Raw genomic sequence first — 27,083 nt, 5'->3', positions numbered from 1 at the left:
GTGTGTGTGTGTGTGTTGGGGGATGTAAATTCTTGCGCCTGTTAATGTATGTGCATTTATGAGTGTGCGTGAGATGGAGACTGGGGCAGCATGCCATGCAGAGCTACTGGTAAAGGGGCAGACCTTTACTGGGGCCACCTGCCATCAGTGCCCCCTTCTAATCAGATCTAATAATTTTTTTTATAGTCATTGAAAACCATCATAGAGAAGGACCATTTCACCATCATAGATAATAACCATTTAATCCTTCATGTTATTTATGACTGTTGCCTTCAAGTAAACTGGGGTTAACTGTACTGTGGTGAAAATTGTACTGTATGAATGAAATCTTTATAAAGTCTCAGTTAAAAGCAGTGGTTTGTGATGTGGTGACTTATGTGCAGTGCTGGTCCTTCCACAAAGATAAATGCAAAGTCATACTTATACATTCATAACAATTAAAGTGCCAATAAATGTGAAATCATTGGAAATTCACTCATTAGAGTACAATATCATGGCCTTTCAGACTTGTAACAAGCTATTTGAATGTAGAAGAAGATGTTTCTTGTTGTAGAAACTGATTGAGGGGGGTGGGGGTGGATGCTTGCATAGACTTTTCCATAGTAAACAAGGTAGAAATTGAATTTAAAGGATGTTAGATTGGGAGGAGGGGCTTCCCAATATTTCATTTTTTTTTTCAATTTATAATTACTTCTACCTCAGGCAGATGCACTGGACACTTGAGACTCAAACACTACAACACTTCCTTGATCATTAATACATCAGCTTCAGTGCACAAAGAGGAGAGGGATAGGTGAACAATGAGCTTGTACAAAAAAAGGACTTCTTTCAATGGCTGGCTTTAATCTCTGCTGTGTTCAGATGATTTGTGATTGGTCGGGAGCAAAACCTGTTGCCCACTCAACAGATAAAAAGAAGAAACAGAGAGAGAGAGATGCAGATTTTGCATTGACAATTTATTATTAAAACAAACTTCTCTTCTTGAAGATGCTCATTATTACAAAGTATCTAAATACAGGCATCTGAGGTATATCTGTCTGCGTGTGTACAAGTTGAGATGGATTTCTTCGGACTCAAGTGTCTGTGAGGATGAAGGACAGCGAACAGAGGCTAAATGTACCGAACAACATGAAGGCCCTTGAGGTGAACGTGTAAATAAATGAACAACGACAGGAAAAAAGTGTTTTTTTCTGTTTGTTTTCTGCCCAGGACACAAAACTCAAGCTCATAAATCCAGTGATTAGTGATTCATAGCTTTCCTTTAACAGAAGCCCAGTGACTGCAGAGAAAGGAAGAAAATATACATCTCGTACAACTCATAAACGAGTTATACATCTCGTACAAGTCAAACACGACAGGCAAGTTAACCATATAACACAAGGTGAATGTCTTGATATATTTAAAAATAGAAAGAAACCTTTGGTCATTCTACCATTGTGGTGGCAAATAACAACTCAGTCAGGAAAAGCAGCTGAAAATAAGATAATAAAGAAAGTTGATATTTTTGGTATTTTTTTTGCTCTATTACTAAAATAAGCAACAAAAAACAATGATAATGTTTACTATAAACAATTATTATAAACAACATATTTATTTATTATCATTTCTATCCAACTTGGAAGGTCAATTACCCAATCGCTAGGAGGGTGAAGACTAGCACATGCCTCCGCCGACACCTGTGAAGCCAATCTCCGCCTTTTTTCCAGCTGCTGCAGACGCAGCATCGCTAGGTAGCCAGCGCAGTACAACATCTAACAGACGTCTGTGCTGACCAACATCACACTAGGAGTGAGGAGGGGAGGACGTGCCATCAACCTACCCCTGAGAGAGCAAGACCAGTTGTGCTCTTCCTGACTCTGACTGCTGATGGCAAGCAGAATGCATTTTCCTCCTTAACAAGATGCATTTCCCCATGAAACGAGACATGCAAGCAGGACGTCCTAGACTCCCCATCACGCTACAAGGCTGTTCCTCATTCTCAGTGCTCACATTTGAACCCAGCGTTATTTTTGTAGTCTGTTCCTGGCATTAGAGGTGGGGTAAATGACACTGCACTCTGACCAAAAATAAAATATGAAAAAATGATGATTTTTGTGTTGGAATTCCATGACTGTGCTTGATATGATGAGAAATTGTGATTAATATGAATGATTTCCAGTATAATTTTAGGATGACTGGTAAAAATGCATCACCTGTCCAGAGTTTAATTTTGTCCCAGGATTTTTAGAGGGAAGTAAAGGGACAGTACAATCTCTTGTTAGATTTGGGCTGAATTTGGCTAAAACACTGACAGCTATACATGTAGCAAAATGACTGTGTTAGTGCTGTTCCTCATAAAACATTAAGTGGTACTGAGAGGAATGCAACATTTTCTTCACAGTAAATGACTTTGCTAGTTCAGACCATCAGGCCATCAGCACATAATGATCTGGGAGACTCGTGAACAAGGTAGATATGGAATTTATAGGACGTTAGATTGGGAGGAACGGGCCTTGGGCATGTTTCTCCTCCCAAATATCCTTTTTTCATAAGTCCACATTGAGAATGCCGTGGCAACGTGTTTTTTGCTTTTCAGATTTTTGTCAGTGGTGTTACAATCTGTGATATTTCTGAGGGGGTTTTCTGATGTTACTCAATAATACAGACTACGTTAAACACTAAAATTACATAATCACATTCATATTACTATCCTTCTTGCTTCCACAATGGTAGAATGACCCATTTGCAATTGCAGATTGCATGTGAGGTTGCTCTGTAGAGAAGATGGGCCTGTTTTGGACAGTGGTTGGGAAAGTAGCAATCAGACTCGTTGCAATTGCAAATCCCGCAGAGTCAGAAGGTAACAGTGTAATTGTTAGCATCTTTGGCATGAATGACAGTCGTTTATGTTGATTTAAGCTGAATGTATGCACTGAAGCTTGCACTTTCAAAACAGACCATCGTGGCGAAAGCACTGGATTATCTTAAGGCATTCTCGCTTTGATGTTCAATAGGTAGAAGAACGATTCGTCACATACTCACACATACTCACACCTGCATACATCAAGGCCACCATACAGCTTAAAGTAAGATACCACACACATACACACACATATCTCACTCGCGCTGTGCGTATACCTATACACCTTGGCATTTTAGATATATCCTTTCCTCTTTAAATCAATTCTTTTTTTAAAAGGACGCAATTTGAAATCAAATGTCTTATACTGTGCAGTGTACATATACACCGTAACACTTAATAGGTGTGAATCAGTCATGGAATCCATCAAGCCAGGAGACTTGGTTGGTTACAGATCTGCAGGGCGACCAAAATTCCATGTTTGATTCGCAAATTAGGTTCATATTTCAAATTAATTTATGTTTGCATCTTTACCCTGTAACGTTCAATGCATCACAGGCCATATTCACTGATAAATAGAACATCTTCAATTCTTGATAAAGTATAACCACTTGAGATTTTAGCTTATTCAAAAGCTACTGCCGTATTATCCTATTGAAGTATCTTCATCTAATCGTGCTAAGCTAAGTTTACTCCTCTTCATCCTTACTATCATCTTCCTTCAGGCCCATAATGTTACATTGTCTTTTTTTTTGTTTGGCATGTACAAAAAATATCTTAAATATGGGAAAGGTCTAATACTAAATCAGCTGACCAGAGATAAATAAAGTCGCTATATGTAAATATTGATTCTTGAGATAAGTATTTACCTTACAAAATGCTACTGATATCCCCAATTCACAGTTTGACTCGATATTGACATGAACAGACTTAAAATCAGACAAAACCCTTAACGCTGCCTGTAGGCCTGGTAGAACGTCACCATTAGAGAAACAGCAAAAACCACGGATCATGTGATGACCTGGCTAAAATCCGGACTAGAATTAACTAATTAGACTTGTAGACATGTAGGAGTGGACTAAGACTGCGACCCATATCTGTACATGATTGAAGTGCACTGGTGAAGTTGAATCGTATGTACCCTGTGAGGAACATCAGAGAACATTTCCAGCCTGGACCATGGTGGTCACACAGTCAGAAGAGAGAAGAGATGTGCTCACTGAACACCCTCGTTCTCTCTACATGAGGGAGGATGATCACCACACCCGGCAAGTCTTTTCAGGCACCATGTAGTCATTTCTCTGGCATTGGAAAGCTTTGGCAAACTCGGGGAAATTCTGCAAAGATCCAAGAACCCTGTGGGCAGGATTAAAAACACAGGCAAAATATTAGAGCTGAAGGTGACCTGATAGTGACCCATTTTAAGTTAGGATATTTTAGGTCTAGTCACTATGATTACAATGAGATCTATCAGATTATAATACAAAATTATTTGTATTATTATATTATATTATATTATTTCTAGATATTCTGCTGCCAGATAACTGTGCAAATTTAAAAACAACAAACATAAAATATTAATTTTGACTAGATTTATATATTTTAGATTAAATATGAATTGTACTTTATGTTACAAAAGCACAGACAAGGCACACCAAGTCATATGTCAAGCCATAGCACTAGCACTGCATGCCTTATATTGAGTAGGCCCCCCTTGTGCCGCCATAACAGATTTGACCATTCGAGGCATGGACTCCACAAGACCTCTGAGGGTGGTCTCCTGTGGTATCTGGCACCAAGACGTTGGCAGCAGATCCTTTAAGTCCTGTAAGTTGTGAGGTGGGGCCTCCATGGATCGCATCAATGAGCATTAGTGAGCTATGACCCTGTTGTCCTTGTCCTTTATTGGAGGTAAGTACTAAACACTGCATAAAATACATACTCCCCAAAACCTGCCTGGTGTTTTGGAGATGTTCTGACCCAGTCGTCGTCTAGCCATCATAATTTGGTTCTTGTCAAAGTGGCTCAGATTCTTATGCTGTCCCATTTCTTCTGCTTTCAACAACACATCACCTTCAAGAACTGACTGTTCACTTGCTGCCTAATATGTAGATCCCACCCCTTGACAGATGAAGCATCTGTAGATGAAGATAACCAATGTTTTTTACTTCACCGGTCAGGGGTGCTAATGTTATGGCGGATCAGTGTATATTATATGTTTAAATACACATATACATTTTATAATATGGTTATTACTGTACTGAAAGTATAATACAATGACATGGACGAGGAATTATGCACGTAATAGTAGTGTAATTACAACCAAACATTTAAAAGTAGTATACGATTAATAAAATCTATTATTCTATATTCTAATATATATTTTACTCTAAATTTATTCTAATATATATTTTTTTATTCTTAGATTAAATCTAATCATGTTAATTATGCATAACTGGACAGTTCTGACTATTACTGACCCACATTTACTGTAAAGGGAATTAAAAGTATTTTGAATTATTTACTAACTACTTTCTAGTTCTGTGTAAAATATTTACAGCACGTACAAATTTATGTACAGTGAGGATTGTTCTTCAGATAACATCACTTGCCAAGATACCTTTTTTGTGTTGTTTTCTTCCATGTATTTATTATTTATTTATTTCTGTATGAGAAAGTGATCATACCTAAACTTCCCTGGACTGTGGACATCGGTTTTGATGGAGTTAACAGCATGCTCCGGTCTATGTGTTCCACACCAAATCTGGAGAACAGAAAGGTTAAATATGTCGTTCAGTATGGAGGCAGTATGAATGGTCACAATGTGAAGGATGATCAGGCAGTGACTGTAGAATCAATGACTGTAGAAAACATAGACGCGGTGGTTCCATTTCCTTCCGTTCTATAGGAATTAAGCCAAACCTCTTGTTAAATCTGCAACCAGAGTCTGTGCAGTAGAGACTAGAGGTGGAGCCTACACATTTGGTAGACCCGCCTTATTCTCCCAAACCAAGCGTGTCTCAGACCGCCTTCATTAATTTTACAGCAGGAAAGCAGAGCAGATTTTTCTCCTGGATTCCCTGCACTTCATGTAAGTTCCACGACAACTCAGCTACTCCATATAATGAACAAAAAGGGGGCCATGCAGGTCTTGCTGTAGACGAGCGGCCTCTTCTAGCCAAGACTGTCAATCACTTCATAACTTATTCTTACAGAATTTACAGGTTTAAAAAAATCATTTCTGGGGAAACTAAAAGTTGCCATATGAGCACAGGGAAAACTAACTGTTGGAATTACACACTGGAGATGGAAAGATAGTTTAGAGGAGAAAAATAAGATGGAAATATACTGCAATGGACGGAGCTACACATCATACTGTATTTGCACAATGTTTACAACAGTATTGAAGAGTATTAGTGGCTTTTTAGGCATCTGTTAGTCTGTGTTTGTCACTATCATTCAAAATACAATAATAAGACCACAGTTGAATTCTCACCTGAGCAAAGTTTAGGAAGAAAAGCTGCTCATGATTAAGTTCAAGTCCAGGCAAAGGAGCTTCCTTCCCATGCTTCTTGACGTAGTTCTGGTATGCCTGGAACAAACCCCACATGTTGTCTCATGTTTTGTGTGTGTGTCAGGTCTTTCAGATTCGAATTGACACAAGTCTACAAAGCTGGCTGATATGACTACGTTGCATACTACCATCATCACAGCTGGACCACAAGAATCCATCCAAAACAAGTGCCTTAAAGTGCTTTCTTCTGTGCTCTGAACATTAAAGCCGCCCTGTCTGATGTCCCACCATAACAAACAAGAACATCATGAATAAAGATGGGGCTAATAAGGAAGCTGGAACACGGCAACACTGGAACACAGCATTTATTGCATGCAGATGTCAAAATTTAAGACAATCAAGTCCAATCCCCATTTTGATTGCAATAAATCACTACATATTAATATCTAATATGATCTAATGATGGCATCGGTCTAAAACATCTACATGAAAACAAAAACGTAGACTGAAGTCTGTATAACATGTGAGGCAATTTTCTCCTGCAGGAGAAACAGGACAACAAGGTATTGATAGAAAGAAGGGCCTCGGTGCTCTGTACTCACTTGATAAGATTGCCGAATGCCCCCGTTGTCTGCAATATTCTCTCCAAGTGTGTTATTCCCATTCAGCTGCTCATACAAAGGACAGGAGAGATAAAGGGGGACAGGAAAGTAAAAGGGAGAAAAAATGAAAAAAGAGAAGAGTCAGAAAATAACAGTAATTTGGAGCTCTTTCTACATCTTCTGAAAAAAATCACAGCCTACTGGAGTTCCAGGAAAATGACTGGGGAAGAAGACAGCAGAGGAGAGCACCATTAACAACTTAGCAGAAGGCGATGGAGATACACTGACACGTACAAGAGAATCTGCTGTGGCAAAAAGGGCTACAAGCGAGTAAATGGGGATTTTACCAGGGCTGAGTAAAGTAATTAATCATGCTTAATCACAGTTGTCTTAATTGGGGTTTTTGTATTTTAAAATGCAATGCATTTAAAGCGTTGCAACATCTCAGAATTATTTTTGAGTTTTCAGACCGCGATTAGCAGCATATAATTAGGACATTTTCACCTGAATCAAATATCTAAAATTCTCAACTCCTCTCTGAGAAACTACTGGAAAGATCTGGGCTTGGATTCATTAAAAAGCTTTCTTAAAAAAAAAAACGGTAAGATAACAACAAATCCTGAAAAAAGTCCTGACATTTTCTCCCATCATTGTTGTCTAATCATAAGTCCATTTGTCAAGTAGACTTTTATGCTGTATTTCACAGCGTATCATGAACAATGCGCAATAACTGTGGTTGGCCAATCATTGTGGTTGGTGTGGCGCAACAGATAACCACTACCGGCTAGTGAGTTACCACACCACATAGGGTACTGGGGTTCGATTCCCAGTCTGGGTGGCTATGCTGCACTACACCAATAAGAGTCCTTGGGCAAGACTCCTACCACCTACATTGGCCCACCTGTGTAATATGAGTAATCTTGTGGGTCGCTCTGGATAAGAGTGTCAGATAAATATAAATAACTTATTTTTTAAACTTTTCTATATTCTGAGGAGACTTTTCCAAAAAGGAAAAACTTTTGGAATGGCCCTCACTGACTTTAAAAAGCTGGGCAGGAAAGATGACCCAAGAAAGTTAAAAGCAGGGTTAACTGAACTAGAGGTCTTCAGCAAAGAAGAACAGGGAAAAGTTGGGCTCCAATTTTAAAACATTTAGCAGCCTCCAAAAGCATTTGCAAGCTTTGTACGTATGTGGGAGGCCACTTTGCTCTTCACTGTGCTATGCTGCTGTAATACCTGACTTTCCCTCTGGGATTAGTAAAGTTATCTATCTATTTATAGATATCTATCTATATCTATTTATCTATCTGGAGGAATAAAAAAAATGAAAAGCAGTGGGATGTAAAAAAAACTCTCTCTAATCAGTTTAAACTGTGAAACTATCAGCTACATTCTGAATCTAGCTTTCAACAAATTATCCAAATAATATATAAGGTGCTCAATGGCTTTTTTCACACAGAAGGTAAAATGGCCCAAATGTGATTTTCTCATCAAATTTAATGTTAGTCAGTTAATTGAATTTAATTAAATTTAATGTTAAGTGACAGTTAATGTGACCTATATCTGGAATTCATCTGAAGAGTTCATGCTCCTAAACTGACGCAAAAGAGCCAAAGGTGCAGAGCTTCACGTGAGGCTTCAGTTTCATCGTTGCCAACATTACAGGAGCTATCAAGTGGCCAAGTGGAGTTCCAGTGGCCGACAGCTGGGCTTATCACAGAGTATGCGTTTAATCTAGCTGTTAAGAAGGGCATGTTATTCAGCCACGGCCACTTCTTTGGTTTGCATCCTCAGGTTTCTTTAAGCTTTTTATTTTCATTTGCCACTGTAGCAGCACCCTCCTGTGGCCACGTTGGGCCATTTCTATAAAAAATTCTCATAGCGGTTGTCATATGTGGAGCGGCTCTCAGAGCAGTTGTGATATGTACCTTCTAATTTCTGTTTATGATGAAAAGAGACATCATCACAAATATTTATGAGGTCTGTTACCTCACTATCCCGCCACTGAAAACCTCCCTCACTGCTGTCCTCCATTTTCCCGTCATGAATTCTGAATGGCCTGTTCAGACTAAAAGTGGTCCAAATCGGAAAAGATCTGCTTTGGGCCACTTTTGCCTGCTGTGTGAACGTAGCCAATGAGACACCAAATGCAGAATAGAAAACATGAGAACGTACATTCTGTCCATTTGCCAGGTCCCAGGAGAAACTGCTGTATTGGTCCACAATACATTTAGAGAGCTCTTGGAACTTCTGTGTGGAGGACGGAGTCCACCAGTCCTTTAGATCTCCATCTTTATCAAAGTTCCGCCCTGTTGGAATAGAAGTGATTGGAGTGATGTGTGACTGCAGGGACAGAAACTTAAGAATATTGCTGTTAACAGCTACAATAGATGTGTATTTTAACACTGGGCCTAAGTGTGCACAAGATATTAAAAACTGCAGAAGTTCCAGGTGCATTTCATGTTTTTTGAACTTCTATTCTTTATGAAGTACATAGCTAGCCAGCACAGATGGTAGCACCATCAAAAATCTCACCATTGTCATCAAAGCCGTGGGTGATCTCATGGCCAATCACCATGCCAATGCCACCATAGTTGAGGGACCAAGACTGGCCTTTACCGAAGAAAGGAGGCTGGAGGATACCGGCAGGAAATACTGAGACGGCAAGAAGGAAGTGGGTATTCTGTCAGAAAACTGTGATTAAGTCATTCAGTGCTAAAAAGCTTTCCATCAAATGTATACTTCCATTACCTATTTGGTTTCTGCTGGACGAATAGAATGCATTGACCACTGCTGCCCCCGAGATCCACCTTGGGTTAAAGAGTTAATAGAGTCCACATTTCATATGAATGTTTCATGGCAGTTCTTCATTAATAATGGGGTTTTATGGCAGTTATTAAACTTAGAGAATGACTTGCTATTTTTAAAACCAGCCATTTGTCATTAGTGTGCATGGACAAGAAAAATTTCCCGAAGCAGACTGTCAGCTCTGCTCTGCAGCCCAGCTCAAGAATAAGAATTCTCACCCAATGCACACAAATGGTTTATAAAAATGACCCAGTGCACACTTGAACATATGCACTCAGCCTGGATGCATGACTGAATTATTTATAAACCATACACAGTAATATATCTGAGGGCACGTGAACAAGCTTTACAATTCAAGCTTTTCCAAATGAGGCCTCAGGACTTTGCCTAAGCTCACTAAAGCAATGTCCAGAAAGGTGAGAGCGTCTTACTCTTCTTTGTTGACTTTCACCCTCAACCTCTTCAGCCGTTTCTTCTGACCAAACTCCAGATTCTTCAGGATGTTTTCAAAGTATTCCTCAGAACTGTAGCTCAGCTGAAAACATCAAAAAGGGTGTTTGAGAAAAGACATAGCAGTACTATAGATACATTAAACATCAAACATTGCATATATAAATACATACACTACATGAACAAAAGTATTTGGACACCCGCTCATTCATTGTTTCTTCTGAAATCAATGATATAAAAAAAATCCAGTGCTTTTTTTGGTAGCTGTCCCTACTGTCCAGAGAAGGAGTAAATGTGTCTGAGAATTTAATTGCATTCAGTGACCAGAGCGTTACTATGGTCAGGATGTTGGATGATCACCACCCCAACTCATCCCCAACTCCCCAACTCAACCCAAAAGTACTGGGTAAAGCACCATCCATCATTCCAGAGAACACAATTCTTCCACTGCTCCACAGCTCAATGCTGGGGGGGTTATACCCCTCTAGCCTGCATCTGGCATTAGGCAGCATGGTGCCAATAGGTTTATGTTTATCTGCTCCAGTGAGTCCTAATCTATTGGCATTATTGTCAACAGGGACTAGACAAGCTGTGTGTGTATTTGCACATCTGTGTCAGCAATGGCTGCAGTAGCTGAATGCATTCAGTAGAAAGGATGTCCACAAACATTCAGGCATATAGGGTATTGTTTTCTTTCCTGTCTTCAAAACAAGGGCTTTGGGGGTTGCTGTGTGGTTGCTACAGTATCCCTGGTACACTGTTAAAAGTATAAGATCCTTGATAAACCTTTGGAGGTTCATCAAAGCATCTTAAAGGGTGCTTTGAGGGAACCTTTAAGGAACCCTTTTCTTCTGAAAAAAATTCTTGAAGGTTCTCTCAAAGCACCTTAAGAGATTCCTCCCCAGTTTCAAACTGAAGAACCTCCAAAAGTTCCTCAAGGATCTTACACTTTTAACAGTGTACTAGATGATCAACAGATGCTTTCTAGGAAATTGCCAAGTGGTTGCTATGTAATATTAAAAGGTGGTTGATGTGGTATCCCACTAGAGGGTTACCAGTTGGTTTCTTACATGGTTACAAGGGTGTTGCTAGTGTGTTGCTACTTGAAGCATGATAAAGAAACTGAAAATTCTGGAGTTTGAGTTAAAATTCAACGTTAAGTTCATTGGAAAGCAAATCTCAATCCCTAGTTCATTCATTGACCCTGTTAGCATCCATCACTCACTTCTTTATATTCCTCATCCAGGTGAGTGTCATTCATGATATTTTCCGAGAACCCAATTCTCTCTCGAATGGCTCGGGCCTGCAAGCAGGGAAAACAAATATGAATCATTAGCTTGTTTACAGAAGGTTTGGAGGTTTGGAGGTATTCACAAACAGCACTTTGACATTGATTGCACTGTGGGCAACTTTATTAAGTAACAACTTCAGTCCCCGTCTGCACAACATTATTTACGCAGGAAATGTTTATCTGAAGAGCAGTGATAAAAGGGGGAATCAACAATTATGGGAAAAGAGAAAGCACTTTAATCACGGACGAGGACCAGGTTCGATTAAAGGAGGCAGCTGGGGTATCTTCTTTCTCACAGTCTTGTGTAGGACCACGCCAATGATGTGGTCATATTGACCACAGCTGAACTCAGCTCACCTTCTCTTCGGCCGCTTTCCTGGTCTCAAAGTCCATCCAGGTGAGGTCGTCAAGGTTGCTCACGAACACCTCTCTGATGTTGGCGATCATCTCATCCATCTGGGCCAATCAAAAAGCAGCACATGAAGCACATACCACACATTTAGATTAATCTACACAGTCTGATGTTGGACATTTGATACATTTACGCTCAGAGTGGACTCAGACTTCTTTGACCACTTTTCAGAATATCAGCTCATGCCAGGAGAGGGTAATCGAATACCGCAATTCAAACACGGCATGTTTGTTTAATGGGTGATCAAACAGTGAAGTCGACTAGATCTAGACAATACTCTCAGGTCCGTAAACATCTACAGGGATGAGGCAGAGTTTCGGAACATTGTAGGGTCTCACTTTATTTGGATAGTACAGTTCAGCTCCCGTAGATGAGCTACAGATGTTCATGTTGTTGACAAATTATCTGGTGAAATTCAGTTGCTTGGGTGAGGATTAGGACCAGTGAAAGGTTTAGGAACAGAGTAAGGGTTCAGTTTAGGTTCATAGATATGTACTTAAAGGTAAGTTAACTATCAGTTAACGAACTAGCATCTCAAGTGTACTATCCATACTATGAAGTGTTAGCCATTGTAGTATTTGAGGATGCTTTTAAAAAAACAACCATTCACTCTGAAATGGTTTATATACTGTAAAAATATACTGTATCAGCTCCTTTTAAACAATGCATTTTATACACCGATCAGTCACAACACGATTAGCGCATTAACACATTTCCGTTAACATTTACGGCATTTAGCAGATGCCGCTTACAAAACTGCTTCACTGTTTATTCAGAAAAGACCGTTAGTTAGTCTCTATTGACCAGGATCCAAAAGACACCTCAAGAATTCAGATATTGTGTAGGCAGTAGGTTTTCGACACTCAGAGGGTGTGGCCACAGTGACTCCCGCCACCTGTAATGATACGTGTATACCCTCCACCTGTTTATAACTCCCCCTAGAGCCAGCAATGCTCCTGGCACTAGGAAGGAAAGAACTTAACACATACCCCACACCACCTCTCTTCAACTTGCTGGGCAGCCGTCTCGCTCTGAGAAAAGCTTGAGGTCCCCAACTGCACCGCACCAGCTAACAGACACCTGTGTCGGCCAACATGGCTTTAAGAGTGATGAGGGGAGAGAGTGCCATCAACACACCCGGAGAGATCATGGCCAATTGGGTTGTATCGGACTCTGGCGACCCCCATCACATTGTGAATCTGATGCTGAGACTTTTTGTCTGGACTTTCCTCAAAAATCTAAATTTAAGAAAATTCCTAAGATCTTGGTGAAGGAGGCCTACTGTGAGGAACAAGGCAAAAGTAATGGGGGTGTAAAATATACGTCATATGAACGTGTAAAAGTAGGGTAAAAAAAAAGAATGTTGAATTTGTGGACGTATGGGACATTTTATGTCAAACAAAACGAATCTTTGAGTAAACAGACAGATCGTATCTCGAGTCATGTCTTAGCATGGAGCGCAGAGCTACACTGAGGAATGGTGTCACTTTGAACCTTCTCACCATATCAGTAAAAATATAGAGTGGAGTTTACGTCACCGCTGGAGCGCTTTGTTTATATTCGTCCAGCGATTTCGTGGCTCTGAGCTGAGGTGCCGCTGGAAACGACAGCTAGGAAACGAGCCAAGAACTGACGAAGACTGAGAGGAGATTACAGGAGAGTTTAAAACCCGCAGGCGTGTCTCTTAGTGCTGTTCGTTATCACATGGGATAAGCCACCACTTTAAATGTTATGAATTGCGCTGACGTGCTGTTAGGCGCGCGTTGTTCTTTGTCACCGGTTCAAAGGCGATTGTTTGCCGCTGCATCAATCCTAAAATAGCTCCGCATGCCTGGACTGTGCTTGGACACTTGGGCGCTGATGGCGTACTGCTTCATATCATGGGGGCTGTTTTGATTGGACTCTCCATGCAGTCTCCTTCTCTAATTCATAAAGCCACTGGCAGTGGTTCAGATCTGGCAGAGTTCACCTTTAATGGAGGCCTGCATGTGAATATCTGTAATGATATCCATGTGACCAAAGATATAGCAGGATAGAGTGGTGGCAGCCAAAAGAGGCTTGCAGATAGGCCAACAAGAGGTCACTCGATCTCATAGCCGCATGCACAACAAATACACACACACACACACACACATCAACAACAGTTAAGGGAATTTGCACTGCAAAGTTTATAGGGTAATGCTTTGTCAATGCACATAATGCATTATGAGCAGTGGGGGACCCCCTGTCCTGCACATTGTAGTGTTTACCCTGCTATCAAAACACTTGACCCAGTTAATCACTTAACCAACAAGGTCACAGCAGAAACCACCAAAATGTGTAGGACAGGGGGTTTACGTTCCAGGGCAAGGTTGGGAGCTACTGGTATAATATAACAGATAGCAGAATATAAACCAGTACAAGGTTATAAACCAAGCCACCAATCAGCACCTAACCCCTTAAATTCCCAGGCCTTTTCATATCCTGAGGCTTATTATTCAGTAATTGTATGGAAAAAGTACCGGCGGCTGGTCCTGCCAGCTGGTTCTGGGCATTTAAAGGGTTAAACTCTAAAGCCCCTTTCACACATGCAGTTTTACACAGGAATTTGCCATTGAGCCAGAGTCAAATCCTGGTGAATCCCGGCAATTTTTCTACCTCCTACTGAGACTCAGTAAAAACCCCATCCTGGAAGTGTATTTTCACGCTGAGGTCCTCACGTTCTGTTTACAGAGCATGAAGCGAAGGCCTGAATGCATATAAACAGCTGCATGTGTAAACAACACACGAAATGCTCAAATATTAGCTGTAAAAGTAACCCAGTCATATTTCTAGTCACTTTCCTAACGACATACACTATATGGACAAAAGTATTGGGACACCTGGTCATTATTTAAAAAGGTATTCAAAAAGGGGTTAATCCTGCTGCCTTTTGCTGGATTAACTGTCTCTACTGTCCAGGGAAGAAGGCTTTCTACTAGATTTTGGAGGAGCACTGCTGTGAGGATTTGATGGCATACAGCAACAAGTGTGTTAGTGAGGATGCTGGATGATCAAAGTCAAAGTCAAAGTCAAATTTTATTTGTCACATACATAGTCATACACAGTATAACTTGCAGTGAAATGCTTTTTTGACAGTCTGCTCACATCAAGCTATACAATAAAAATCTACATTTAAACTTAACTAAACCTTAACACCTCATAACTTAAGTACCCAACTAATCCCAAAAGTAATGGATGGAGCATCATAACCATCATTCCAGAGAACACAGTTCTTCCACTGCTCCACAGCTCAATGCAGGGCAACCTTATAATTATGAATTTAGTGAAGAACAGAGCAATAGAAATGCTCCAGAATTTGGACTTGGATTTTCCATTGACTTCCATTAAAACATATCAAGGTTTTCTTCTTCTGCTGTAAAGTTGGCACTTTGGAGATACAGGGTTTTTGCCTCACAGTGACCTCCTCACAAGGAGCTACCACCATAGAGAATAACTGCTCAACCAGGCAATGGTTCCACATAGATCCACTGCCTTTACTAAAGAGGTATTCCTCTTTAGTAAAGGACTCCTTTTAATGGTGTGTCCATGTCCATGTACACACACACATGTGTGCCCCAGCTGTACTACACACTGGAAAACATACACATATAGACCCACACATGCACACACACACACACACATACAGCAGGCCATGTCTGCTGCCCAGGCAAGGGGCCCAAAGGGGACAGGTGATTAATGGGGTGTTAAGGGCTGTATTTTATGACAGGTGCTGCAGATCCACCACACAGCTTCTCTTACAAGAATACGAGGAAACGAAAGTGTCGAGCGTCAGCCGGCACATGACTGCGTGTGCTGCACACTCCATCAACTCCAAATCCTGCCTGGGTGGTAGCGAGCATGCACAAATTACAGAAGTGAAATCCACCACGAACAAGAGCTGATCTAAGTATTATCTAAGCCTGGGCAAAAGTATTGGGACACCTGCTCATTCATTATTTCTTCTGAAATCAAGGGTATTAAAAGAGTTGATCCTGCTTCTGTTGGAGTAACTGTCTCTTCTGTCCAGAGAAGAAGGCTTTGTTTGGTGCATTGCTGTGAGGATTTGATTGTATTCACTGTTATTGGGTGATGTTGTCTGATGGAATCACACTATGTGAAAAAGTGAAGATACAAGGTTTTTCACGTGACAGCAAAATAGTGCTGGGAGGGTGAAGGCTAGAACATACTTTCTCTGACTTTGGAGCATTTCTGTAATGATTTGATGGTCTTCAGTGACAATAGTGTTAGTGAGTCAGGATGTTGGATGATCACCACCCCACCTCATCATCCCCAACTCCCCAACTCATCCAAACGTATAAGTTGGAGCACCAACCATCATTTCAGAGAACACAGTTCTTCCACTGCTCCACAGCTCAATGCTGGGGGGCTTTATACCCCTCTAGCCCACGCCTGGCATTAGGCATGGACCTAATATGCATACATCATGCATACAGCAACAAACTAGCAGACTCACCATGTCTTTGCTGTCTCCAGCGAAAGCCTCGTCCACGTACAGTCTGCCCACAGCATTCTCCATGTTGTTGTTGACGTAGATGGCACACTGTCTCCATACTGCTGCCTCCGAGGTGGTCCCAGAGATGGCCTGAGACAGGAGAAGTGAAAAAGAGAAAAGAAGTGAGGAGACAGAATGATGGCCGGCACCTCCGGTCAGTGAAAGAGCTCATTGTCTTCTGTTACTGATACAGCATCGCAGGCTTTGATCAAAAGTCCACTTCACTTTGAGAGCTTGAGAGAGCAGGGATATGACACTGACCTTTCTAAAGGCTTTCCTGGTGTCTCTGTAGGATCTGCTCAAGCCGACGACCATGTTCATGGCATAACGCCACACCATGTAGTTCTGGATATCTCTGTGAACACACACAAACACACAGCGGCTTCAAGTGGACTGGCATTGTTTTTCATATAGTGCAGAGTAAAGCAGTAAACAGTGCTATCTTCAATAGTGTCCTGGAAAGGAACCTCTTTGCTAGGGATGCCTATAGCAACACTCCAGCTCAGTATGAAATATTAGATGGGCAGGTTCTCACTTATCATTTGAAATGCCCATAGGGAGAAAAGTTCATTTAAAAAGAGTTTAATCAAGTAAGATTCACAACATTACGGACAACACTATACGGACAAAAGTATTGGGACACCTGCTCGTTTATTCTTTCTTCTGAAATCAAAAGAATTAAAAAGAGAGTAACTGTCTCTACTGTTCAGGGAAGAAGACTTTCTACTAGATTTTAAAGGAGCATTGCCGTGAGGATTTGATGGCATTTGGTAACAATAGCGTAAGTGGATCAGGATGTTTGATGATCACCCCCCCCACCTCATCCCCAAATCATCCCAGAAGTATTGGCTGGAGCACCATCCGTCATTCCAGAGAACACAGTTAAACCTCTCCACAGGTCAGTACTTGGGGAGCCTTGTACCCCTCTAGCCCACCCTGGCATTAGGCAGGGTGCCAGAAGGTTCATGTTTATCGGCTCCAGAGAGTCCTGCTCTATTCTTAGTGCTTCTCTAAAGGGACTAGACAAGCTGTGTGTGTGTGCATTTGCACATGTGTGTCAGTAATAGATGGAGCTTAAAGCAGCTAAATGCATTCATTTGAAGGGGCGTCCACAAACAGCGTACAGTCATGTAACTGTATAGCAATGGACCATGCACATAAACCAAGCATATGACATCTGACCGTTTAGGTTAATATTAATATTATGTAAAATTGTATTATTTAATATATATACATCTATTAACCCCTTAAACCGCTTATGGCCTATCGGCAGGCTGGAAGTGTTTCTATTACCTTCTATTATTTCTATTATTAAGAATAGCCCCACCAGTTTGTACAGAAGTCCCTGTAGTTACTTAGTAATACACCTTAGTGTGTAAAAAACTTTTAAGGGGTTAATATTTGAATAAAATCAAGACCTTTTTACTGTGTCTACAATGATGTTTACATGTAATTGACTGAACGATTCATGAAATAATCTTAATCATTCAGTTAAACGTACCACATCCTCGCCTGGATCACATTAGATTATGGGTGACCTAAATACCTGAGGTCAGCAGCACACTTGGGCACTGTTGCTGTAGACCTCTGTAAACTCACCTCTTTGTGTACTTGGCCAGGACTTGGTTGAGCCGCCTCAAGTAGTTGGGGGCATAAACGATCACTTGCTCGCTGTCTGTAATGGGAATGCTGACCGTATCCATGATCTTATTGGTGAAGAGCGTCCAGTTGAACACCTGAAGAGAAAGCAGCAGAGAAAGACCAGATGAAGTCACAGTTGGTTGTCCTCTGTGTAAGCAAAGTTGAGAATAAATCAGTAAAGTAAATTAATCTGAATTTAATATGGCTTCAAACCTTTATTAGTTCCCAGTAGAGCATTCTGACAATCCTCTGTCAGATTTTTGAAGGTTATGAAATAACTGAATTTTCGGAGGAGGAACATGCCTAAAGCCCCTCCTCTCTAATCTAACATCCAATAAGTTCCATCTCAACCTTCTCCCCATGTCTACAAGAAGTCTGCGCAACCCTCCACCACCCCATCACCTCCCCTTTAACCCCGTCATCTATCAGGGTGACTTGGTTTCCTACCACAAAGCAAAGCCATCCGGCCTCCAGCCTCTGGTCGACCTCTGAGTTCTGCCCCCTATCTCACATTCTTCTCCCAAATCATCATAAACTGAAGGCATGAGCCAATCGAGAAAAGTGCTTTTTATTTTTATCCATGAACGTTTTCACACACACAGTCCTTGTAGTATGACAATAAAACAAGTGATTTCTCCATCATTAGCTTTTTTATGCCAATAAACCACACCTTTGTTGTTCCAGACCTGTCTAGTGCGCCCCTTAGTGGTTGCAAAGTCAGTGCTTCTGCGATGGGTCCTTTTTTACGCTGTGGTGGGTGGTGACCTTCTGAATGTTAACTCTCCCACAGTGCCACCATGATGTCTGAAGTGGAAAAGCCCTGATTGGCTTCTTTCTACCTTGCTGTTAAAGTGTGCTGAGAAGGCATGAGACCTGTTCAATTTGAGGGTGGATGTACTCAAATGAGAGAAAAAATCCAACACCATTTTCCAGGTTTTCTATCTCAATAAATTCCACCTTCCACCAATAAAACTAGTCACAGCAGCAGTAAATTGCCCATTGTTATTACTTAATGACCAGTGGTCAGCAAAATAACACAGATATGGTGGGAAAAAGTGCACTTTTCAGGAATAACGACACGCCTACAATGCACTTCAACCAATCTGATTGCACAATTGAAATGGTTATAACATAAATAACGAGTCTTTAGGGGGTTGATGTGTAGTGACATGGAATTCTACAATTCCGGTACGTGTTTTCTTTCGATAATGGATACACGCTGTAAGTTAGTAAGTAAATTCCATGCTTTAAAAAAGTTATCTCAATAAGACTTGAGTACTTTCTGCTCTATGACTGCATCGCTGAATGGAGCACACCAGAGAATCTGTGTGGTTAACGCACTCAGACGTTGATGTAAAACTCTCTTCTCTGGTTTGAGAGACTTCTTGTAAAATCCAGTGGGAATGCTTTGTTCTGAAAAGCGATGAAAAGTTTTTTGTACCAGCAAAGAGCTACAAGTTTCTTACTATAGACTCAAACTCCAATGTGTAGTTGGTGTTGAGGGTCTCCAGGGGCATCTTGTTGTAGAGCAGAACAGGATTGTTTCTGTCTTCTGGTGTGTCTGTTGCCTGAGGGAGCAAAAACAAGTGTCAGAAAGAAGGGCAGAAGGTTTGAAAATGCTCAGAGCGAATGGCAGAAGGGGAGAGCTCACGGAAAGCAAGACGTTGTTGTTGCTCCATTTCCTAACTTTAAACCAATCACATGGTAGCCTTTCCTAAACTGGTTACACTGTATTGTGAGAACTGCCTGTAGATTTCATACAGGTCCTGAAACTGTTAACGAGCAATAGTTTCATGGTCAGGGAAAGTTTAGGATTTAGGATGTCCCTGGTGGACCAGAATGGTCTTCCAAGTTGAATATAATGGACTTGATGGTTATGCTGGGCAACTAGCTCAGTCATACTGGTCAAGCTGGTTGACCAGCTTGGTCTTGCTGTTCATTTTGGCCAACCTGAGTGGTCATGCTGGTCATTCTGCTCAACCAGCTCAGTCATGTAAATCATGATGGTCAACCAGAATGGTCTTCCTTGTTGACTAGCATGTGCTTGATGGATATGCTGGGCAGCCAGTTCAGTCATACTTGTCAAGCTGGTCGACCAGCTTGGTCTTGTTGGTCATTCTCGCCAACCTGAGTGGTCATGCTGGTCATTCTGGTCAACCATCCCAGTCGTGCTGGTCGACCAGAATGGTCTCCCTAGTTGACTAGCATGGACTTGACAGTTATGCTAGGCAACCAACTCGGTCATGCTGGTCAGGCTAGTCGACCCACTTGATGATGCTGTTCATGCTGGTCATGCTGGTTGTTTAGCTTGGTCTTCAACAACCTTGACCATAAAAGACCAGTTTAGACCAGCTTAGAAACCAACTAGCAGCAAAAGCTGGTCTTGAGCTGGATTTTTCAGCAGGAAAATTACAACTTTAGGCTGTCAAAATGAGGAGGATATAGTCCTAAAGTGAACCAGAAATATTAATCAATCCAAATAAAGATAAAATCGATATATTTTCACAATATTTTACCTATAAAAGGCAGCACATAGAAACACAGTAATCTGAGTTGACTACAGTACGGCCTTGACAAAAAATACCTCCAAAATGGCGATTAACCCAAAATGCACTTCGGTTTTACTGCATCCGTCAATGGCCGATAGCGACACTTTTCACACAGACGATAAAACACCCCAGTCATCCTGGTTTATGAATGAGCAAACGTTGTCCAACGATGCTCTTTCCTTTTAACGCTATATTCTTTCCATTTAACACATTGTATCTGCTATTGTGTGTTTAGTGATCTGGTAATAGTGCTCTAGTGATGTCTACTGAAGCTGAAAATGATTTTGCCTCAGTATACGAGTGCTCAGAGTGCACTCAGACAGCTCTCAGGCAAGTAAAGTATGCTCACAGTGCCCGAAATACAGAGTTAAAGAGCAGTCGTTTGGCTGTGACATCACCTCCAGCACGAACAAACAGATTTACAAGGCCTGAGCTCTGTGCGCTGTAAATGTCAGGAGAGTCATGTGCTCACTGAATAATAAAAGGCAGCAGCATTACCACATGTGGTGGGAGAACATATCACTGAAATCTGAGGATATACAGCCTTTGGCGATTGTCCCTGAGCAGAAGAATACAAACAGAGCCCTGGTTTTCCACCTGGAGAATCTGGAGAACCTTGTTTTGCTTTATATTACATACTATAATTACATCCACTGATTGGACAAAAGTATTGGGACAGCTGCTCATTCATTGTTTCTTCTGAAATCAAAGGCATTTAAAAATAGTTGTTGGAGAAACTGTCTCTAATGTCCAGGGGATAAGTCTTTCTCTTAGATTTTGGAAGAGCATTGCTGTAAGAATTTGATTGCTTTCATGGACAAGAGCATTAATGAAGTCAGAATGTTGGCCTCATCATCCCCAACTCATCCCAAAAGTACTGGATGGAGCACCACCACCATTGTTTCAGAGAACACAGTTCTTCCACTGCTCCAAAGCTCAATGTTTTGGGCTTTATACCCCTCTAGCTCATGCTTAGCATTAGGTATGGTGCCAATAGGCTCATGTTTATCTGCTCCAGGGAGTCCTATTCTATTGGCAGTACTTTTTTACTAGGGACTAAGTAAGCTGTGTGTCAGCAATTGGTGTAACTTAAAGCAGCTGAATGCTTTCATTAGAAGAGGTGTCCAGGAATTTCACTGTCAGTGGAAATATCTGTAGCTACTAAGGGTTAACACTCTAATCCCATCCTAACAGTTTGACCTCCGACTCCAGTCTTGCTGATGTTGCACCAAAAATGCCCAATTAAACGTTGCACTGCTTACGTTAGCCAGCTCTTTCTCCAGCGCCATCACTCTGGTCACCTCCTGCCTGATGGTGCTCTCGTTCACCTCCAGGCTTTTGTCTTTCCGGACCAGCATGGCCAGGTCCACCATGAAGTTCTCGTAAGTGACACAGGCCTGCAAACAAACACCAGCACACCTTAGCAAGAAGTTTCAGTAGCGTTCAAAAGTTCAGGAAGTTTTTTAATAATACCAAAAATATAAATATACTTAAAATACAGAAGAACCATTGAAATCATTTTCTTCAGAGGTTCTTCAGCAATGGCAAAGAGGACTGAATGATGTCAAATTAGGGAACTGTTTAAATGTTCCTTGTCAGTTGTTTTCCTCTGTGGAAACCGGGAGAAATCGTACCAACGTAGCATTGTACATAGTTATTTAGTTATCCACTGTACGTTGTTTCCTAATTATCTCCAAGATCTCCCCAATTCAGCTGAGTCAATTAACCCACTAGGACTCCAGCTATCATTTCAGTATCTTGTATGGTATAATTAAGAAATGAAGATATTATAATATAAAAAGCAATTTTTACACTTCTGGAACAGTTAGCACTTTGGTGGCGTCTGTATTTGAGTTTGGGTGTAAAAAAAGAGAAAGAGAGAGAGAGAGAGAGAGAGAGAGAGATAGTAAGTGTGTGTATATGTGTGTTCTGGACTGTTTGCAGGATGGAAGTGCTGTTAAATTATGAACTAGTATATGCCCTCCTGATGTTCTGCACCCCTGTTATTTAGGAAGCGTTCACGGCCTCCGGGGAGGCATTATGCAAGCTAATTGGGTTAATCTGTCTATCTTTCCACCTCCCTCCCACTCTCGTTCTTTCCCCTCTTTCTCCTCTCTCTATCCCCCTCTATACCTATGCATATTCCTGCTTTCCGATCGGTTGAAGCCAGCAGAGGAAGAGGAGGACAGGAAGTCCACTCCAAACGCTTCCATCTGCTGCGGTGCGTCCGGCCTCATTTCCACTCGGCGTTGGTTCTAATTACCCGCTGAATCTGGAAAGCATTATGGACGCGGCCTGATTTGAATAATAATATGAATTGGGTCCAAACAATGGCTGTCCGCAGGGGCTGGGCTGGACCCTCACAGCTCAAAGCGACAGACGAGCAGATGGAGAAAAATGAGGGAGAGGGGCTTTGTTGATTATCATTTGGTTTGGGTTTGGAGGGTCTGGTGCGAGAGAGAAAGAGCTCGACCTACTGAGAAATTGTAACGGGCCACTTAGTTTTGAGCTGTTTGATAAATCTCCCCTAAGATTTATAAAACAGCTCGCTGATTGGATGCTGGCACTGTTGTGCCATTATCTCATTTATTTCATTTCTTTTTATCAATCGTTTGACTTTTTATTGATCGTTTTGCCTCCTTCTTTCCTACAGAGAGTTCATTCCTGCAAATGACCAGTAAGATCTCACAGTTTATACAAGTACATATAGAAGTGCTCCCCAAGAAATTTGTATCAAATGTATGAAGATATTTTATACACGATTCACAAGGAGAACCGATAAGAATGTCATATTTTGCTATGTTTATGTTTAGGGTTACGTTTAGGTTAGACTGAGGTTAGAATTACGTTTAAGGGTAGTGGGTTAGGTTTAGGTTGAGGTTCAGGTAATAAAATGATATGGATAAGGCTAAGGGTTAAGTTTAGGTTAATGTTAGGTTAGGGTTAGAATTAGGGTTTGGTGTAGTAGGTTTTAGTTTAGGTTCAGGTGTAGGGTTAGATTAGGGAACGTTTAGGTTATGTTTAAGGTTAGGGTTAGGATATGGGTTAGGCTAGGATAAGGGTTAGGCTAGGATAAGGGTTAGGCTAGGATAAGTTTAGGTTAGGTTATGGTTAGACTTAGGTTTAAAGTATGGATTAGGTTAAGTTTAGGGTTAGGGTAAGGACAAGGGCAAGGGTTAGGTTAGATTAAGTTTAGGTTAGGCTACAGTTAGAATTGTTGTAGGCTAAGGTTGAGGTGTTGATGGTTATGGTTATGGTTATGGTTATGGTTATGATTATGATTATGATATGGTTAGGTTTAGGTTTAGGTTTAGGGGAAGGATTAGGGTTAGGTTAAGTTTAGGTTAGGTTGAGGTTAGAATTAGGTTTAAGGTAAGAATTAGGTTAAGTTTAGGTAATGCTTAAGGTTAGGTTTAGGGTTGGGGAAGGATTAGGGTTAGGTTAAGTTTGGGGAAGGTTAAGGTTAGGGTTAGGGTAAGGACAAGGACAAGGGTTAGGTTAGATTAAGTTTAGGTTAGGCTACGGTTAGAATTGTTGTAGGCTTAGGTTGAGGTGTTGATGGTTATGGTTGTGGTTATGATTATGATTATGATTATGATATGGTTAGGTTTAGGTTTAGGTTAGGTTAAGATTAGAATTAGGTTTAAAGTAAGGATTAGGTTAAGTTTAGGTAATGCTTAAGGTTAGGTTTAGGGTTAGGGGAAGGATTAGGGTTAGGCTTACCATGTTTAGGTATAGTAGGTTAAGTTGAGGTTTAGGTTGAGGTGTTGATGGTTATATGGTAATGATAAGGTTAGGTTTAGGTTTAGGTTTATTTAAGATGCTGTCACGTGATTTTGTTTTCCACTTTTGACATAATATGAATTTGCCAGTTGTTCTTCATATTGTGGCAAAATGTCCTGATGAATAGACCAATAGAAATGCTCCAAAAAAGTTACATACAGTACATGGTTTCTGTGTAACAGTTCAATTCACAGTGGAGGGGTACAGCACATGCAGGGTGTTGTGAGGCAATATAGTTCCCAAAGAAAATGCATTTGATGTATTTTGCCATCATCCCCATTACACAAAATACTTAAAGAGGCAGATATAGCTTCACTGGAGGTTTTGGGTAGTATATAGCTATATTAGCATTGGTGCCTCCTGGTTCCTATCAGCACCACAGTAAAGAAATAAGTAGGAAAATACATCTGTACATTTCTTTACAATCAGCTATTTCACCCCAAACCACTCTATATATTCTATACAACTCTATACAGGAGCGTGGCAGTACTGTTTTGCTGGTGCGATCTGTGCTTTCTAACTTACTCTCAAAGCAAAGAAAAACTAAAGATCATGTTATATTACACATATCTGTAATATTAACATATTGCTCACCCCTAGTACAAAGTTAGAAAGAGAAAAAAAGAGAAAAAAAAAACTGAAAAAGAAGCCTTCATGAAGCCCACCTGTGGCGTAAGCTGCTGTTATTGGCAGATCTTACCTCCTCGTAGGGTCCAGTGCAGACGTAGTAGTCTCTGGAGGGCAGGCCGAGGCTTGGCTGGTCAAACTGGCGGAGAGAATCAGAGGCACACATACAATTAGCCATTCATCCACTCAGCAGAAACCCAATGCATCCACACCACGACCTGCCCCACTGAACCGGTATCAGTTACTGCGATTAAGATGGAAAAGCACTTTTAAGCTCCGGTTAATCTCCCCCCTGCTCCATAAACACAGGGGCTGCTTGTTCGTAGAGATCTTGCGATTGTGGGTTTTTGGCTCGTGTGCTCAGAACACTTTCTGAGAACAATATGGCTGAAAAAGGGGTGAGAGAGAGAGAGAGAGAGAGAGAGAGAGAGAGAGAGAGAGACAGACAGACAGACAGACAGACAGACAAAGAAAGAGTATGGAGATAGGTTATACATATATAGAGGGAGAGAGAGAGAGAGATAAAGAGAGAGGTTATATATATATATAGAGGGAGAGAGAGAGAGAGAAAGAGAGAGAAAGAAAGAGAGAGAAAGAGAGAGAGAGAGATAGAGAGAGAGAGAGAGAGAGAGAGAGAGAGAGGGATGGAAACAGACAGACAGACAGACAGAGTATGGAGATTAGGCTATAGAGAGAGAGAGAAAGAGAGAGACGGAGAGAGCGAGAGAGAGAGTACAGCCTATGCTAGTGGAATAAATGGTCTCCTGTAGTTGGTTGAACCTGCAAATGCCTCAGGAGTCCTGTCCCACTATATGCTAACTGAATAACTACACCCATCAGCCATAAAATTAGCACCACCTGCCTAATACTGTGTAGGCCCTCCGTGAGCCACCACAACAGATTTGACTATTCGAGGCATGGACTCCACAAGACCTCTGAAGGTGTCCTGACACCAAGACCTTGTCAAGCAGCAGATCCTTTTAGTCCTGCATGTTGTGTGAGGAGGTGGGGCCTCCACATCAATGGGCCTTAGGTGCCCATGACCCTGCTGCAGGTTCACAGGTTGTCATTTCTTAGAGCATTTGTGGTAGGTACTGAACGTCACATACCAGAAAATAAAATAAACAGAAGACCTGCCTGATGTTTGGGAGATGTTCTGACCCCGTCGTCTAGCCATCACAGTCTAGTTCTTGTGTTAAAGTGGCTCAGATTCGTATGCTTGTCTATTTTTCTAATTTTCTGCTGCCTATTATGGAGTTCCACTCCTGGACAGATGAAGCTTCTGTAGATGAAGATAATCATTGCTTTCAGGTCACCTGCCAGTGGTGCTAATGTTATGGCTGATTGGGGTAAACCTGCTTAACTGTGTTACTGAGTATTGTGGTGCCCTGTGGTGAAATGCTGACATTAACATCATGGCTATATATATATATATATGAAAACTTGAGGAATTCCATATGAATCATCCACTCAGATCCCAGAAAAATTCCATTACGGAATATTTCCAGCTCCAGACCGAGACTAGACAGAGGGATGAAGAGCAGTTTTGCACACCTACATGAATGATATGTGCGTTGGAGTCTCGGTCATCTGTGCCGATGAAAAAGCTGATCAGGACTTGCTTCCCATATTTCTCATTCAGTCTGGCTATGGAGTTCTCTGCTGTCCAGGTTGTCCCTGAGAGGAAGGTATGACAGACATCGCAAAGACAGGATTAGGCTTGGTTCGGCCGCGTTCGGTGGGGTGATTTGCAAAGCAAGCACACTGTAACGTAATCATATACCGAATTTGGTGTCCCAGTCATCCGTTGCTATGGGCCACTCAAAGACATCTGGCAGCATTGTGAGCAGAGGCGTTCCACCTCTCTGCTCAATGAGGCCTGTCAGAAAAAGGCAAAAATATTCCAGTGACACTCACTCATCTCAGCGAGCCCTGGATGTTGCAGACAGCGGCTCCTCTTCTGCCCTTTCTCGAGAGCCTCGAAATTAGTTACTTTCTATCTATATTATGTAATATCCCATTATCTAGTCTGC

General features: G+C 41.3%; 1 protein-coding gene across 1 annotated transcript in view; it reads right to left on the bottom strand.

Moving 5' to 3' along the window:
- Window positions 1-937: 937 nt before the first annotated feature.
- Window positions 938-27,083, bottom strand: part of LOC140574873 (neprilysin-like) — a 54,799-nt gene continuing 28,653 nt past the window's right edge. The window contains exons 6-23 of the mRNA XM_072694927.1: window positions 26,834-26,929; window positions 26,609-26,727; window positions 25,124-25,189; window positions 21,903-22,037; window positions 19,558-19,659; window positions 18,050-18,186; window positions 16,712-16,805; window positions 16,412-16,540; window positions 11,862-11,960; window positions 11,439-11,516; window positions 10,195-10,298; window positions 9,707-9,765; window positions 9,491-9,610; window positions 9,131-9,264; window positions 6,956-7,021; window positions 6,336-6,431; window positions 5,527-5,603; window positions 938-4,195 (exon numbers count right to left, since the gene is read on the bottom strand). Of these exons, the coding sequence (XP_072551028.1) occupies window positions 4,096-4,195; window positions 5,527-5,603; window positions 6,336-6,431; window positions 6,956-7,021; window positions 9,131-9,264; window positions 9,491-9,610; window positions 9,707-9,765; window positions 10,195-10,298; window positions 11,439-11,516; window positions 11,862-11,960; window positions 16,412-16,540; window positions 16,712-16,805; window positions 18,050-18,186; window positions 19,558-19,659; window positions 21,903-22,037; window positions 25,124-25,189; window positions 26,609-26,727; window positions 26,834-26,929 (1,811 nt within the window). The 3' untranslated portion in view covers window positions 938-4,095. The remainder of the gene's footprint in view (window positions 4,196-5,526; window positions 5,604-6,335; window positions 6,432-6,955; window positions 7,022-9,130; window positions 9,265-9,490; window positions 9,611-9,706; window positions 9,766-10,194; window positions 10,299-11,438; window positions 11,517-11,861; window positions 11,961-16,411; window positions 16,541-16,711; window positions 16,806-18,049; window positions 18,187-19,557; window positions 19,660-21,902; window positions 22,038-25,123; window positions 25,190-26,608; window positions 26,728-26,833; window positions 26,930-27,083) is intronic.

The sequence above is a fragment of the Salminus brasiliensis genome, chromosome 13 (genome assembly GCF_030463535.1).
Source record: "Salminus brasiliensis chromosome 13, fSalBra1.hap2, whole genome shotgun sequence".
NCBI classification, from domain to species: Eukaryota; Metazoa; Chordata; class Actinopteri; order Characiformes; family Bryconidae; genus Salminus; species Salminus brasiliensis.
Note: the sequence above shows the minus strand (reverse complement) of the source record. Positions and strands in the feature narration are given on the sequence as shown.